At 36.3% G+C, this 17,841-nt stretch overlaps 1 protein-coding gene and 1 pseudogene across 1 annotated transcript in view; both read left to right on the top strand.

Annotated features, from left to right (window-relative positions):
- The window catches only part of LOC107684739 (prefoldin subunit 1), a 20,630-nt gene extending 8,025 nt beyond the window's left edge, over positions 1 to 12,605 (top strand). Inside the window, exon 4 of the mRNA XM_016481079.1 lies at positions 12,147 to 12,605. Coding sequence (XP_016336565.1) covers positions 12,147 to 12,230 — 84 coding nt within the window. The 3' untranslated portion in view covers positions 12,231 to 12,605. The remainder of the gene's footprint in view (positions 1 to 12,146) is intronic.
- Positions 12,606 to 14,577: 1,972 nt separating this feature from the next.
- LOC107684727 (solute carrier family 23 member 1-like) overlaps positions 14,578 to 17,841 on the top strand; it is a 9,013-nt pseudogene continuing 5,749 nt past the window's right edge.

Raw genomic sequence — 17,841 nt, 5'->3', positions numbered from 1 at the left:
TTGCCTAATCCCACCCCCACACCTAATTCCACCCCCCCCCCCACACCTACTCCTAACCCTACCAATACTAGGGGGTGCATAATCTGGCAGGGTGCAAATTTCGGCACTACACCGGATCTCCAGCGTGTGGCGTTTAGCTATGGGAAAATAAGATAGTCCTCCTACATTTAAAAGTTATGTTGATATCACGTTCGAGTTAAGGAGTTTGCCTACCAATGTATGAGAGGAACACAGCTTTCACTCTCAATGTAATTACTTGATTTTGATATTTTATTTGAGCCAATTATTATTGCCTCATTGTTAGTTTATATATAAATAGTCATGCTAAAGCCTGGTTTTCACTTAGGTCAATTTGTGTTACTAAAGAATATCAGATTACTCAATTGTCAATCAGTAGATTACTTGATTACCAAAATAATCATTAGTTACAGCCCTAGATTAGTTAAAATATTTTAAAATACTACTGCATTGTTGTACTTTTTGTAATTAAAAGACAAATATTTTGTCATTGAAAATTTCTTAAAAATAGTATTAAAATATTGTCTGTATCTGACCCCTAGTGTCGATAAGCGGTGATGTAGCTCATAATTTTCCAAGTGTATGATATAGCCTAGCTTTCATTCTTCAGGTCAATCATATGCTCGTGAAAAAAAAATCAGTTTGAATAAGGAGAGCGAAAACTTCGCCATAGTATACTTTCAAATGTTAAAGTTTCCACAGTCATTGCATTCTTTGCATGTGATCTGTACGAACCCTGTTTAAGTTACCAGTTCTGCCTACCAATGTATGAGAGGAACACAGCTTTCACTCTCAACCTAACTAACATTACTAGCCAATCAGACATTTTTGGTCCTATAAACATGAGACGAGCATAATAGTATCCAACTGCAGAGTCGCGGCTGATGAGCGTGACACATTCTGAAAAAGCTGCGAAGCGCAATGGTCAAAGATTTCCATTCGGCAGATACTGCTTTCTGTGATTGGTGATTGACCTCAAAAATCCTGATCTGAGCACCCCTAATAATAACTATTTTTTTGATAAGTGAGATCTGATTTTAGTCCTTGAAAACCAAAAGAGTAGTGCTTAAAGTCCTGGAATTTCATTTTGCAGTATCTGTACGAACCCTGTTTAAGTTACCAGTTCTTGGAGCATTTTATTTTGTTGTTAATTGAACAGAACTGTAGTTTTCTGTAGTAAACTGTCTTTGTATATTTCCTATTTTATATTCATTTCCTAGTATTTCATTTACTATTATTTCTTTTGAACAAAATTTCAGAAATTTGATGTTTTAAATTGTAGGTCATCTTGTACCCTGTCAAGGACAAATCTAACCAGCAAGTTACTCACCACCTTTCCTGGTATTGCTGTTTCAAATAACCCACCATAATCTGTAGTCTGAGCCTGTCAAGGGCTAATGGCAAGGGCAGATATGTTACTAGTTAGTTTCAAGGAAAATCATTTTCAAATAATGTTCTTTTTTTTCTTTTTTTTGCCAAATAACCCTGTGTATGTGTCCACCCCCCCCAACCCCCGGAAAAAACGGAGCTTTGTAAACAGCTCAGAGTAATCACGTCATCTCCATAAGAACGATATGATTGCCAGAACAAATTTACCTGTAGTTTTGAAAGGTCCTGTTCACACATGATCTCTTAACGGCAATTTACCAGTGAAGACTATGCGTGAAAGGGGCTAAACTCTTCCTCTGCATATGCGGTGAGTTTTGGTTGCTTAACGTTCATCTGGGAAAATGATGCGTTATCTCACTTAATTTGTAACTTAAGTCATTTATAAATTACCTATGCCAGCACAGAATATATCAACATATTTCTAAATATGCGATTTATTGTAGATCGAGCATTTTATTTTGTTGTTAATTGAACAGAACTGTAGTTTTCTGTAGTAAACTGTCTTTGTATATTTCCTATTTTATATTCATTTCCTAGTATTTCATTTACTATTATTTCTTTTGAACAAAATTTCAGAAATTTGATGTTTTAAATTGTAGGTCATCTTGTACCCTGTCAAGGACAAATCTAACCAGCAAGTTACTCACCACCTTTCCTGGTATTGCTGTTTCAAATAACCCACCATAATCTGTAGTCTGAGCCTGTCAAGGGCTAATGGCAAGGGCAGATATGTTACTAGTTAGTTTCAAGGAAAATCATTTTCAAATAATGTTCTTCTTTTTTTTTTTTGCCAAATAACCCTGTGAATGTGTCCACCCCCCCCAACCCCCGGAAAAAAGTTCAGGCTCAGGATATTTATTTTTTTTGCTTTAACCCCTGGTGAGTGTTTGAACTTTTTGTAGTAGTTGCAAGTGTGAAAAGATGGATCTCAAAATCGTACAGTCATTGTTGGAAAGGGTTCAAATACACAAAAGATGCTGGAAAACCAAAGAATTTGTGGAACCTGAAGGATTTTTCTAAAGAACAGTGAGCAGTTTAACTGTTCAGGACAAACAAGGGGACTCATGAACAACTATCACAAATCAAAAAAAAAGAAAACAGCTGTGGATCATCCAGGTAACAACACAGTATTAAGAATCAAGCATATGTAAACTTTTGAACAGGGTCATTTTTATAAATTCAACTATTATTTTCTCTTGTGGACTGTTTGTAAACATCTTTTATGTGAAATATCTTATTCAGGTCAGTTCTAAATAAAAAATAACATGCATTTTGAATGATCCCTCTCATTTTGGTAAAATAATTAACATTTTGCAGATACTGCAAAGTGTATGTACAATTTTGACCACAACTGTATGTAGAGTTGGCCAACTGTAACTAATCCATGATCCCTCCAAATATTGAAGGCCCTGTCAAGCAAAGAAGGTAAATATATTGCAAAAAACAGGTGCTGTAAAAGAAGGGTCCTTAAGACCTAATGTGAGACAAAACTGAGACCAGATCCTAAGTGAATGTTTAACAACAAGGTTTTTAACTAAAGTAGTGTACTTAAAGGGAATGGGTGCACATAGGACGTTAAAGTTGCAGCGGAGCAAGAGGCTGCTTTCATCAGTACCCATTGGAATTTCTGAAGTTGTATGTCATGCTGTACCCAAAATAGCATATTTCTTATGTTCGCTGCCTAACATTAAGTTTAAAAATTTGGCAGAGCCAGGCCACCCAGGCATTTTGGTTTCATGAGATGATTTTGACTAATTAATTTAAAACTTATTATTCCATATAAAAGATGAAATATTCTTCTGAAAAACAATTCAAAAGATTTCGGTATAAATATAGGAAGCCACTGAAATAAATACAGAAATTTAGGGAGAATGTTCATTATGATAATATTCACCCTTCCTGTTAAAGAGAGAGGAAGACATTTCCAGGATAGGAATAAAGACTTAACATAAATGTATAGAGGGCTCATATTGGCTTTGAACAAGTCAGAATGTTTACGGGTGACCTGGACTCCCAAATAATTAAAAGAAAATATTTGAGAACTTTTTCTTAAGGGTTTCATCCAACAATGAAAATTCTGTCATCATTTACTCACCCTCATGCCGTTGTGAACCCATAAGACTCTGGTTCATTTTCAAAACACGAATTAAGATAATTTTTTTATGAAACTTGAGAGGCTTCTGTCCCTCCATTAAAATTCCAGGTAACCAAAACACACAACAGATCATAAAGGCATAGTAAAATTAATCTATAAATCAAGTGGTTTAATCCAAATCTTGTAAAGAGATACAGTCGCTTCATATGATGAACATAGTTCATTTAGTCTTTAATTTACATCAAAACAATGATCGACATCATGTGCTCTATGTGTGTGTGTCAATCAGTCTTTCAAAAATGATCTTTAAAAAAATATATTCTTTAACAAGAAGATTTTTGTGAATCCGGCCCCAGACACAAATGTTTTCTTCTTATCCGAACGTCATAATCAAATTGGTTGGTTTTAAGGCCAATTCACACTGCGTTGGTAGTCGACTGAATACAGTACATCACTTCTCAGACATTCCAAGACCCAACAAACGCCGATTTAACTGGCGAAAACAAGCGCCGACCAACGCCAACAGATGCCAACAGGGGTAACACACTGATCAGACAAAACCTATAACGAACGTGTCTGTTGCTGTTTGTTGGCGTCGGTCGGTGCAGTGTGAATTGGCTTTTAAGGGCACCGATATAATGATGGTGATTGTTAGTGTTTGAAAGACAACCCCTGAGTCACACAAATGTTTCACAAGCCTCCTTGCTTTTTTAACGCCTGTGTACAGTCAAACCGCATAGCTGCCATTTTCCGCCTAGTACATACTGGGAACGCATTTAGACCACAGAGAGCGAATGAACTCATGACTCCTTTGGCCTCAGTATTCACACAGCCTAGACACAAAGCAATACGTTATGAGGTAACACGATGTCGTCAGCATCTGAGCATCGCCTTGGCCTACTCACCACCCTCGTGATCCCCATACATGACTGATGACTCTTTGGGTGACAATAACCCCACTGCTGGTTCCGTTATGAGCTCATTATTGGCCCACGATGCAGGTGGGCTGTGTGCCCGCAGCGGGGGAGGGTCTGTTGTGAAGCGTGTGAGAAAACCTGTTGACAGGGCTGTTATGGATCTGTCAGCCCCCTTCCCTGAGTCTCACCAGGGTATTGTTTGCTGCATTTGTAGTGAAAGATAGGAGAAGCTTGTTATTAATACTCCAGAGGCAGCGGGAGGGAGATGCTGCAGATTTAGTTGCATGGCTTGGGTGTCAGTGCATGGGACAAATGTCCTTACATGGCACTTTCATGCCCACATCTTCTTTGAGACACATGATGGGTCTCCTTGCACCTGCTCTGCTGCGACTTTGTACCCTTGATCTTGACAGTGGCACAGAATTACACTGTCTTTTAAAAGTGGCCATCAAATTAGGCAGGGTGCAGCCTCAAAGAAAAATATTTGATAGCATGAAAATAAAACATAAAATTAGGGATGCACCGATATGAACATTTTGGCCGATACCGATAACTGATAATTCTTTATTTTTGAAAGCCGATAACCGATATGTTGGCCGATAAATCTATATCCAAATTTTTATATACTTTTTGAGAGCCTGATTACAAAAAAGTTCTCATCATTAAAACCCACATCCCAAACACTTCAACATAAGCAGCCTAGTTTGAACGGTGTACGTTTTAAAAATAATTTTACTCTCCCATTACCAAATTTAGTCATAAAAAAAGTCTTACAAATAAGATACCGATAACAGAAAAAATGAGCATTTATCGGCCGATACCGATATGGTGGCCGATATATCGTGCATCCCTACATAAAATATGAGATGAAATAGTGTGTAATGCAATTTCTAAAGTAACACTTTTCAACAGTTTACAAAGCTTCACACCGTCTCTTAGGGCCAAAATTTGGACTGGCCCCTCCTCAATAGAAAAATTGATTTTTAAAATCAAAAGCAAAAGTTATTCAGTGTTAGGTTTGTGTGTTTATTTATTTATTGGAAAAATATACTACCGTTCAAAAGTTTGGGGTTGGTAATATATTTTACTGTTTTTGAAAGGAGTGTCTTATACTTGCCATGACTGCATTTATTAAATAAAAAATACAGTAAACAGTAATATTGTGAAATATTACTACAATTTAAAATAACTGTTTTCTGTGTTAATGTTTAATTAATTCCTGTGATGGCAAAGATGAATTTTTAGCAGCAATTGCTCCAGTCTTCAGTATCACACTTCTTGTGTTCTTGCTGCTCAAGAAACATTTCTTCTTATTATTATTAATGTGGAAAACAGTTGTAGTGCTTAATATTTTTGTGGAAACAGTGATACATTATTTTCAGTATACTTTGATGAATTAGGTTTAAAAGAGCAGCATTTACTTGAAATCTTACTAACCCCCAAACGTTTGAATGATGCTCTGTTCCAAAACTATTTATGAAATCTTTTTAAAAGTAAAAAGAAATGATACAGATATAATGTAAACAGACTGTCATATGTTTATGAAAACTGATTTATTTGAAGTTTTTATGTTAGCCAGCTAGATTAACTAACATTATATAACATTTAGTCAACTCACCCGAAACTCTCCATTGTAATATATTGGGAATAGTTGTTGATAGTGTGAAGTTATTGATGCTTGTAACCTGGAAACTGTGTAAACATCAAATGAAACATGAATTTAAATTGGACTATAAAAACCCAAATGCAGAGAGGGGACCTTGGCTTGTCATTTGAAATGTCCACCACACAGTCACCACTGAAATGAATAAATTCCTCAACTCCCCAATTTTTCTGTAGGTGTTTCTGTAATTATCATAATAAACGCAATCAAAACAACAGTTTATCTTTGTAGAATTCAAGAACAATGACCCAGATAGAGCTAAAGTTCCTGTTTCAATGGCACTTCTATACACCTTTTGTTTCTGCAAGACAAACATTCCTGCAGCTCAAAGCAAGTTTGTGTTTTCACTTCAGAATGAAGCATTTCACCCCGAGGCCTCTTCCACCTCTAGAATTATATTGCTGCAGCCACATTCCTTTGGCAGTCGTTTATGTTGCTAAAGCTGAATCTCAACACATGAAGATCTGCAACTCTTCTTTGCCGCTCATCCGTTCCATCAGCCTTTGTGGCAGGTCAGCGCTTTTCAGAAGCGTCACCTCTGCCTCTTGTAGCGGAGCCGGCAACAACAAAGGGCTCTTTTACGGCGGTGTCTGCGCAGTCTGTCTGCCCTGTCATCTGTGCTCTGACAGAAGTTACTATGGGCGGCCCTCACTCCCATGAGAGGATCCATTCAGGCCACAACAATGAAGGCTTCTGCAGCCCGAGTCAGACCGAACCGCAGAAGAGAGAGCCACAAGACCTCTCTTTGTGCCTTCTTCCGCATTGTTCTGGGAAGGTCAGTCTTCTGAGGTATCTTTATCCGCATGGAGAATAGTGTTTCCATAACACAACGTGTTTGGGCAAAGCCGAATCCCCCATTCGCTGCTGGGTTCATATCTTTGATGATAACCGGATTAGTCCTGAATTCGGTGCAATTGATTGATTTTATATGCTTTTGTTCTTTTGAGTGACTATTTAGGGTTTTTATTTTTTTATTTTATTTTTTTTTTTATTACATTATTTAGGGTTTTACATTCCTGATGACCTTTAATATTCCATTGTTAATGTTGAGATTATTAAGTTTGATTATTAATTATGAGATTATTAAGTTGTGGCACTGATTATTCAGTGCCACAACTGAATTAAAAAATCAAGTTTTCCCTGTGTGTGCTGTAAAATTGCAGTGTAAAAATGATCCTGTTAAATGTATGGTTTTAAAAAAAACTGGCAGATGTACATGCTTTTAAACTAAAATTTGCTTTATGCCATAAAATGTACTGATAACCACCATAATAATGCAGATGGCAAACATGTAGTGGCCTGTCCGTAACACATGATCAGTACTCATGTATAAACATACACAGCGATATACACACAAAGACAAAATATCACCTGGGCAATGCACATGAAACTAAAATAATGCAATAAACATTAACTAAATAACAAATCAGAAGTAAAGAATTAAAAATAAAGAAATTTTAGACAAAACACCCTAATGTACATTTTTATTCAGAAATAAGATAAAACAATGTAAAAAAAAAAACATATGTAATGTTTCACACAGGGCCTTTTGGTAATATCCTTTTACTGTTTTTCAGTAAAGTTATAAAGTAATCTATAGTTTTTACTTGCAAAAAATAAATAAATAATAAAAAAATTTAATAGTATTTTACAGTAAAATTTGTAGAAAATGTAATGTAAAACCATTTACAATTTTGTTACCAGTAAGTTACAAATATATATTAAAAGGCAACTTACTGGTAACTAAAAAATAAATTTGTACAGTATATATTTTTTCTATGACAGATTTATCAAAGAGAGCTGGATTTAAATGGTGCTTTTTCATAAAGGAGAGCTCATTGGAGATGTCCGAAAGTGAGAAAGACACACACATACATATATACCAAGCAGGACATTCATGGAGTCAAAAGATTGATTGTTTTACACTCGCCTCAGTAGAGTTGTGTAGGAGGCAAACAGTGCCTAGTTAGGTTAGTTTCTGTTCCTGCACTTAACGGCTAGTTTCATCTTGCTTAAAACCGATATAGTAGTCAATACAACAGTCTTCCACCGAATTTTCCATGTGTATCTGAAGCTTCATTTCTTTTGCATATGATTCACAGAGCATATAGGGAAGAGGATTCCCCTTTAATTTTTCAGCTAGCACTCCAGTGTGCTTTTTATAGAATACCTGCCCCACCCAATATGCAAACCAGATAAACCAGTAAATAAACCACTGGAATAATCTTCTTCAGTGCAGTAGACTCTGAACAGTGAGTTCATTCCCTGAAGGATCCATCAGAATGATTCAACTCAGTAAACTTTTTGAATGACTTATTAAAAGAACCGGCTCATAGTCATTTGCTCAGGAATCGGACCGCACAGGCCATGCTTTGTCTCTCATGTGTAACCTGTGAAGACAACTCCATAAAAAGATGGTTCCTTGCCATAAAAATGTTTTATCTCATCACATTTAATTCAGCCTGCAAGCTCACAACTGTAATAAAATGTACACATTACTGTTTTGACAAAGTTTTTTGTCAAAAGTTTTTAATTTTTATAGAACTTTTTTTTTTTTGGTATGTGCATTCTGGGTGTTCTCATGGTGCTGACATTCCTTTCTCATGGGTGAAAAGAAAAATATATTTAAAGGCAGCCAAACAAGTCAACAGTGTCTGCTTGACAGCACTCGTCCAACTCTGTCAGACTGATGGAGGGGGCAAAATTCTGTGCACCCCTGTTGGCCATTGTTTTCCATCCTATCATTTGCTGCCCTCTTAAATATTTTCATGACCTTTCCCAGCGCTGTGACCTATAAATAAGTGTTTTTTTTCTGTAGCTCTCCATAATGGGGAGGAATGGGCAAGCTGATATCAATTGTTGTCGTATCTCTTATCATGCTTGCTCAGAGAATATTTTCCTCCTCATGGCATGCAGACTTATCACAAAACAGATGTCATGGTGTGAAAAACCCATCAAACCTCGCCCTCTCATTAAAAACAAGCAAGCATGTTGGTAACCTGTATCATCTGTATCTACAAACGCACATACAAAACCCCAAAAATACACAAGCAGCTTTGTATGTAAACAGGCCAGACAAGATTCCAAAAATAAACCTTCTCTTCAATGAACAATTGACTCTTGCTTTTTATAGGACAGAGTTCAGATATTCGTCTCATTCTGCATCCTTGTTTTGATTATTTGTGACACATTTGGCATAGTTTGAATGGAAAATATGTTTGCATGAATAAAAGCGCAACCAAATACCTCTCTTTTCATGCAATAATCAACACATGCCTGTTACTATGAAAACAAGACAATGCACTCAAAACCCAGTGGACAACAAGCACTTTGCTCTTTTTTTGTGATAAGTCACCAAAAGTTTAAAGGGATAGTTCAACCAAAAATGAAAATTCTGTCAGTTACACTCTAAAAATGCTGGGTTAAAAACTACCCTTTCTGGGTTATTTGGCAACCCAGCGCTGGGTAAATATTTTACAGAACACATGCTGGGTTATTTTGACCCAGCTTATTGGGTTTTATACATTAACCCATTTGCTGGGTTGTTTTTGAGTTTCACAATTTGAGTTGAATTACTGAAATAAATGAACTTTTCCACGACATTCTAATTTATTGATGCACCTGTATGTATATATATATATATATATATATATATATATATTAGGACAAGAACAGTTCATATGCAATATTTTTTTATTCAATGGCAAGTCAGTCTTTTACAATCATAAAATAATCAAAAACATTCAGTAAACTTTTTAGGACGTGACAGGAGCAGCAAGAGCAGCCAATGGGAATCTGTGGGAAGAAAACTGCTATCAGTAAGCTGTTCCAGCTCAAATAACCCAATAAAATGACCCAACAGGCTGGATTCTGGGTAAAAAAAAAGAAAGAAAGAAAAATAAGCCAGCATTTTTTAGAGTGCAGAAAAACTACCCAACACCTGGGTAAAAATATAAAAAAATAACCCAATAAAATTACCCAGCAGGCTGAATGCTGGGTAAAAAATAAAAATAAGCATTTTTTTAGAGTGCAGAAAAACTACCAAACACATGGGTAAAAATATTTAAAAAAAACAACCCAACAAAATGACCTAGTAGGCTGAACCCAGCATTTTGGTTAAGAATGTTTATTTTGGGTTAAGAATGGTTATTTACCCAGCAAGTGTACTCACCCTCACGTTGTTCCAAATCTGTAATTCATCTTTGAAACATAAATGAAGAAATGTTTAATGAAACTTGGGAGATTTCTGTCCCTCCATTGAAAGTCCGTTCCATCAAAACCACTTCAAAAATTAATAAGGAGATGTTCAATCAACAAATTGAAGACACAATCGCTTTATTTCATGGGCCAAAACAGTCTTGTCTATTATCAATAGTTTGCCGCTTTATGAAGCACCTCACACTGAAGTCACTTTCAAATCAAGCAACTTTCTGTTGGTCAGTGTGAATCCATATTGCAATATCTGTGTGGAGAAATCATTTTCTCTCACACGCAATTTGCGATTGCATGGATTTCTATTGAAATTACTGGATTTCACCCATTAAAATTAGCCAAACAACAGCAAATGTAACCATACCTTAATACTATAAATGGGCCATAACCATACCTACACAAGTAACTTTCTAAAAATATTAATAGCCTGCAGGTGTGAAAAGAATTTGATTTGCAATTTCTATGAAAGTACTAAATTACAAAAGTTAGATTACGTGTTAAGGTGTGGTCACATTTACCATTGTTTGGTGAATTGTGAAAATTTCACAGGCAAAAAACAGAAGTCACTTTCAAGCCAAGCAGCTTTCCGTTGGTTAACTGAGCGAATCCACGTAACCACCTTGAACCAGTTGCGAAATCTGTGTGGAGAGAGCTTTCGTTCTCACACAAAATTCCAGATCATGTGGATTTGTTTTGAAATGACCGGATTTAGAAAATTCACCAAACATCGGCCCTTGCTTTGCCAACTTTTACAATCTCTTTATGAACTTTTTGAATTGTCAAAGTGTTGATGGAATTAACTTCAGTGACAGGACAGAAATCTCTCAAGTCATCTCATTAGAAATATCTTTAATTCTGTTTCAAAGATAAACGAAAGTCTTACAGGTTTGGAACGACATGAGGATGAGTAGTTGATGACAGAATTGTAATTTTTTTGGGTGAACTATCACTTTAAGGTTTTGTCACATCACTTGGGTTTTGAGAATCGAGCTACATTAAGCTAGTGGTGTGTGACTGAGGGGGGACGGAGGAAGGGTGGGGTTCCCAGACAGCAGTGAGCTAATGTGCAGTAATGCTTGGTTACAGATGTAAACACATGCCTATACTTTAATCATTACAGAGATTCGACCTACAACCACACAGAATGACAATCCAGCACACTTTTGGTGCTTTTGTGATGTCTCAAAGACCTTCAAATTGTGACGTAAGGTAAAAAAAACATTTGCGCTGGTTCATGTAAAGTTCAAGAATAATAAATGGCTTCGTAATGTGATATGTCGCACAATGTTTGTGTTGATAAATGTCAGAAGTTGCTTATTTCTAATGAGATGGTGCCACATCGCCTGGGGCAAAGGTTTTCTGACTGTGTGAGTGCGTGCGCACGCTGTGCATTTGACTCAGTTCTTTTGCAACACATTGTCGGAAGACTTCAGGTAGAGGCCTGTAACTGTACAGTGTCTCGCCGCTAACCAGGTGTCAGCCTGATTACACATCCTGGCACGCGTTGCGTAATGTTCCATTTACACTTTCTCTAGCATGCAGCACCTTTGATGTAACAGTCTTCCTGAAATTTCCTGACTAAAAAAGGAAAGGTTTTTCGTATTTAGACACAATCAGAAACCTTTAACCTTATTCAACCTGAGCAATCAAAGTTTAATTCACGTTAAGACCGTCTTTGAATACGATCCAAAAAAAAAGTTAATCTTATCTTATCACAAAGAATTTTAACAGCTCTGTCACGCAGTTTGGGGAGTAAAAGGGTGTGTTCAGAAAGAAAAAGCCTTCTGATGTGACCGAACTTGAAGTTATAATAACCAACTTGTTTTTGTCTTTTCCCTTTGTTTTTCCGCAGCAAAAGAAGACTTACCTGGAGCGCAGCGTTAAAGATGCGGAGGACAACATAAGAGAGATGCTGATGTCCAGGAGAGCCCAGTAAAACACGCTCACACCCATCCACACACACACACACACACAAAAAACCCTTCTTCATCACCTTTGTACACCGTGCCCTTGGCTTGAACATGCTTCTGCATGTATTCAAGAATACTTGTGACAGACGAGCCAACGGGAGTCATCTGTCAGCTGAACACAGGAAGTTTATTTAGGTTAATAGTTCAAAATGAATGTACTGTTGACCGTCTGTCTAATACTGACTCGTGTGACCTCTGACACCTGAGTATTCTGTAAGACTTTTTAAGTTATTGATTGTTTTCTTCAGCTGTTCTTTTTTCTATGGTTTTGTGATAATACAAAACATTTTTTATGTAAGCAGGTGTTAACATGGTAATAAAGGTGGCTGTTGAAAGACAAATCTGTGTGCGTGTGTGCCATAGAGTCCGCAGACAGTAATTTAGATATGATCTGAATGATGTGGTACTTCATTGCTGTGTTTGTGTTTGTGCCTCTACGTCACTGGTTTCCTGTCAGTCCTTCTGGACATCCTCTTTCCCCCTTCGTCTCGTCTCTGTCTCCTTTCTTGTGTTCTTCTGATCCTATGCTGGACTCTGAGAGAAATTTGCCACATAAGCCTGTGGAAACTTGTCTTTCAGGCTACAACCTTGAAAAGAGAATTACCCCAGACTTCTGCTTAGATCTTCTCCAGACAGCCGTTCCTGTGTCGTTCCTGTGTGCCGGCCTGCATCTCATTCATTCGTGATGCAGATGTGTGTCTGCTTGATATCCTACTTCCTCAGAACAGGATGAATTGCATAAATAAAGGAATAGAGAATCTTTCTAAATGTGAAGTTTTGTAATTGATGAGGTCATTGTTATGCCACCCAATGAGGTTTTAGTTTTGGATTAAATAATGTTTACATTGCACTATTGACTACTTCATTCTAATCGGTCAGGTGCAGCATTTTACTGTAAAATATGTACATATATTAAGTGCGTTTATATGCACTTTAAAAGTTAATTTTCAGTCAAACTAAAGCAAAAGTTTGTCTTTTTATCAGTGCTATTTTAGTATTATTTATATGCAATTGTAATGTTTATTAATACTTTGAATTAGCTTTTATTTTTAGATTTTCAGATTTGTTTAGTAATTTTATGTATTTTTGTCATTTTATGTATCTTTTGTGTATATATAGCTTTAATTCTTTTTTCAGGTTTAGTAATTTTACAACTTCAACTTCAAAATTATTTAAATAAGTTGCCACGGAAATATTTTTCATTTTCGTTTAAGTTTAGGGTTTTTACATCTAATAGCCTATTTACAGTTTATTTTCTTTCAACTTCATTTCAATCACTGAAAACGATTTTTAATAGTTGTAGTTTTCGTTAACAATATCAACATTGTTTAAAATGTCATGTAAACTTTTCAGTTCGACTGAAATCAAACCAGTCATTTTGTGTAGGCTCTGAAAGACTGCAATGTGTATTTAATATTTTATATTTTTACACAAAACACATTGTAGCTTGATTGTAACTGTGGTACTTATAATTATTTCTAATAATCACACTAATTGCCGCCCAATGATTTTTTTGGTTTTGCCTCAATACTGTAATTTATTATTACATAGTTCTTTGGAGTAAAACCGTGTTTAATGTCCATTTGTAGATTTATTAGGCAAGTATCTGTGTTATAATTGGGATAATGTACACTTGATAGTTATTGCAAAGATCCTGATCACCCTGTCTGGGTTTATTGGCAAAGTATTAGAGGAAGATCAAAAATATCACTCTGATCCGCAGGTCCACGCAGACGAAGAGTCTTTAATTCAGTAGTTGGTCTGTAGCTCCCTCTACTGGCCGCAGAAGTGAACACGAGCAACTCCACATATCTGTCACATCTAGGTGTGAAATCACGTGTTCATTACTGCAAAGTGGGTGCGTCCAAGAGTACAGTGGAAAGTTTGCAGTTTCCACTGTGAGCTCCATCTACTAGACACACCGGGGACTGCAGGAGGGGTTATCTTGCCTAATTTTGATGCTCTTTAGCAGCAATAATATTGCGGTTCCCAGTTTTTCGCAGTAGACCACACACTTCTTAAGAAGAAGATGAATAGCCTTTAAGGCTTTTAGATAACCATTTAAAAGTCTTTGCCCTGAAGAATAACCCCACATGTTCTGTTTTTTAAGGGCTCTGTGGTTCACATCCTAAAGAGATGTCCCATTGCTTCATGAGCACAGCTCCTGTTGTGTTCACACTGTCTGCCTTTTGATGAGCTCAGGCAGCGGGAGTAAAGTCCAGAACCAAGGGCAGATTTTTAATCTGGTCCCTTTCTGTCTCTCGCTCTCCCATAAAACCAGCGCTCTGCGTCCAGCCGGGTCCCAGGTCTCACATGGCCTCTGAGAGGCAGCAGCACAGAGCCCCGCACATCCTTCAAGGGCCAATGAATCAGGTAAAATATCTATAAAGTGTAGAGTATGAAGGTAGAATGACGTCAAAAAGATTTACATACGCAGGGTAATATTTGTGGAAGTGTACATAAGACTGTAAGCGTAAATTAAATGTGCATGCGCAAGAGAAGCTTTGTAAAGGTGTAAATCGTGTTTCAAGCGCAAGAAAAATTTATTTGCAGCATTTTACTGTTACTCGTAAGTGTAATTCATGTGTTGTGAAACTGCAGCATCATGCTAACGCAAAATAAATATGATCTGCATGCTTCTGACTTCCATTTTTCCGCGCTTACACTTTTGGCACGTTTCAGTCTTATGTACACTTCCACAACTCTTACCCTGCGTATGCAAATCTTTTTGACGTCATTCTACCTTCATAGTAGAGTCATTGTTGTGAATGAAAACACTGCAGATGTTTATCTCAAAGAAAGTAAGAACAGCAAGCGTTTGTTGGTTAAATATCACATTGGAACACTGAAGATTTGTAATGACATCTCAAGGAAATCTCAGCTCAGTGTCACTATCTACATGGAGGGAAATGTCTTGATATTCTTTTCTTGAGTGTTTACAAATTTAAATCTGAATTCTGGTCATGCAAAGCAAAACATTTAGGCCTTTGTCATGCACAAATGTTCAAATATAAGGTGCAAAGTATTGTGCCAGATTACTATTTAGAATAACTGTTAGCTCAGTGCACAAAATACACCAAGAAGTGAGTAGTAGGTAAATATATTTGTCTTTACAATCATTAAAAAAATACATGCTTGTTATGTTTTAATTATAATTTTGCTCTTTTGCAATATGAGCCAGTGAATGATACTCATTATTTATTATGCATTGTTATATATTTGTTTACATTTATTCAAAATACTAAATTGGGATACACTGCACTTGGATTTAAAAAAAAAGAAAAGAAGCTTAATTAAGAAAAGCTTTGATACTTTTGGGGAGTTATATGTGATAGAACATATAACAATGAGATATACGAATGTAGGAGACAGACAGTTCTGGTCCATTGATTTGATTTTACAAGTCACATTGTTTTTTTTTCTTTCTTTTTTTTTTTACTGTTTCCATCAATTTTGTGTTCGCTACAATTTTTTCCCCCCAAAATTATTTTCTTCAACCACCTTTGAAGTTAACTTTCTTTTGCAGTTAGATACATTATCTGTAGTTAAATATTAAGTCAATTATTAATGCTAAATGAGAGAGTAACTTGCCAACTTTTGAACTTGGCTTCTCTGAAAACTGAAATGATGTCACTTTTTCTTTATGTAATTAAAAAAAAAATTTAAATTTATTTTGATGGAAATATGTGGTGTGATGGAAGAAATCAAATTCATGGCCAAGATAAATTATCCTAAATTATCCGAGATAAATTATTTTAATAAAAAAAAAATGTTTTATGTAAATGTAATGTATGCATATTTTATTCCAGTAAAGGTTTTGGTATTAACTGCTTTTTAAATGATTTTATTTATTTATTTATTTTATTTTATTTTTTTATTAATGGAATACACACACACGCACACACACATATATATATATATATATATATATATATATATATACACACACACATACACGCACACAAATAAATCCCTTTGGTTATCTTTAATGCTCATTCTCAAGCTTTGTTGTCAGTAAGCATTGATACAGTGTGTGCTATATTTGTTTGGAATAGCATCTGCATAATGTTGTTTGTAATGACATAACCTTATACAGTCTGGCTGCTTAATGATAAATCATGATGTTCATGTTTTTATCCATGTTATCTCTTTTGAAATGGGTTTAACACATTATTGTGCACTTAACTTGTCACGCGTATCAAGGAAATGTCGACCCTGCAAAAAAAAAAAAACGGGCCTGTGCCAAACTATGTCAAGTCGACCCTGTTCTTTTCCTGAGTCACAGCCTAACTTAGCACTTTCAGTCATTCTCAGCATTAGAGCATTTTCACTTTTTCAGAGAGAAAAAGAAAAAATTCAACATGAAAGATTTGAGTTTGTTTTGAGGCAAATTTCATAAGTTAGATGTTTTATTGGACTTCATGAACAGATGTGCACACAAATAATATTGTCATGCATGGATTGTGTGTGTGTGTGTGTGTGTGTGTGTGTGTGTGTGTGTGTGTGTGTGCGTGTGCGTGTATGTGTTTATTCTCCATTATACTCTATCTTTATAATATTGCCCATTAGCTCCCACCTTCTGATAGAGTTGTGCCAGCAGATGGTACAGAGGTACAAGAGATGCCTGCTGACATGGCTAAGACGTCTGATGGGAGTCAGAATCAGCCTGCAGGATTTGATATGATCTACAGGATCGAGGACGTCCCGCCTTGGTATCTGTGTGTGCTGCAGGGACTGCAGGTACACTTACATTCTCATACTCTCCCATAGTCTGACTCACCTAACGTTCCCATCCCTTCTAACCCTTCCTATATCTGTATGTCCTGCCTCTGGATCTCCAGCACTACCTAACATGCTTCAGTGGTACTGCTGTACCATTCCTATTGGCTGAAGACGTGTGTGGGGCAGGACCAGTACACTGTCAGCCAGTTAGTGGGCACCATCTTCACCTGTGTGGGGATCACTACACTCATACAGACTACATTTGGTGTCAGGTGAGTTATTCAATGTGGGCTTTAGTATGGAAATATGTGATTAGTAGTCACAATATAATTTTTTTTCTATGCCATATTTAGGTTGCCTTTGTTCCAGGCGAGTGCTTTTGCCTTTCTCATCCCTGCTCAGGCAATTCTGAGGCTGGACAAATGGAAATGTCCCCCTGAAGGTACAAACAGTGTTACACAATGTTTGAATTTTACAGTGACTATCAGTGGGGGGAGCTTTCTGTATTGCATCTTGCACAAACTCTTTTTTCATTTTATTTTTGTATTTTGTCTGATACTGTTCCTATGGTTAACTCCTCAGAGACTATACTACTGAAACTTCTAAGCTTAATTTTTTTACTTAAAGATATAGTTCACCCAAAAAATGAAAATCCTGTCATCGTTTACTCTTGTGTTCTGTTGAAAACAAAAGAAGATATTTTGAAGAATGTTGATCACCAAACAGATTATGGTAGCCATAGACTTTTTTTTGTTTTTTTTTATCATACTATAGAAGTCAATGGCTACCGTTAACTGTTTGATGACAGAATTTTCATTTCTGGGTGAACTGTCCCTTTAAGATAAAAAAAAAAAA

The sequence above is a fragment of the Sinocyclocheilus anshuiensis genome, unplaced genomic scaffold (genome assembly GCF_001515605.1).
Source record: "Sinocyclocheilus anshuiensis isolate Anshui unplaced genomic scaffold, SAMN03320099.WGS_v1.1 scaffold509, whole genome shotgun sequence".
Lineage (NCBI taxonomy): Eukaryota > Metazoa > Chordata > Actinopteri > Cypriniformes > Cyprinidae > Sinocyclocheilus > Sinocyclocheilus anshuiensis.
Note: the sequence above shows the minus strand (reverse complement) of the source record. Positions and strands in the feature narration are given on the sequence as shown.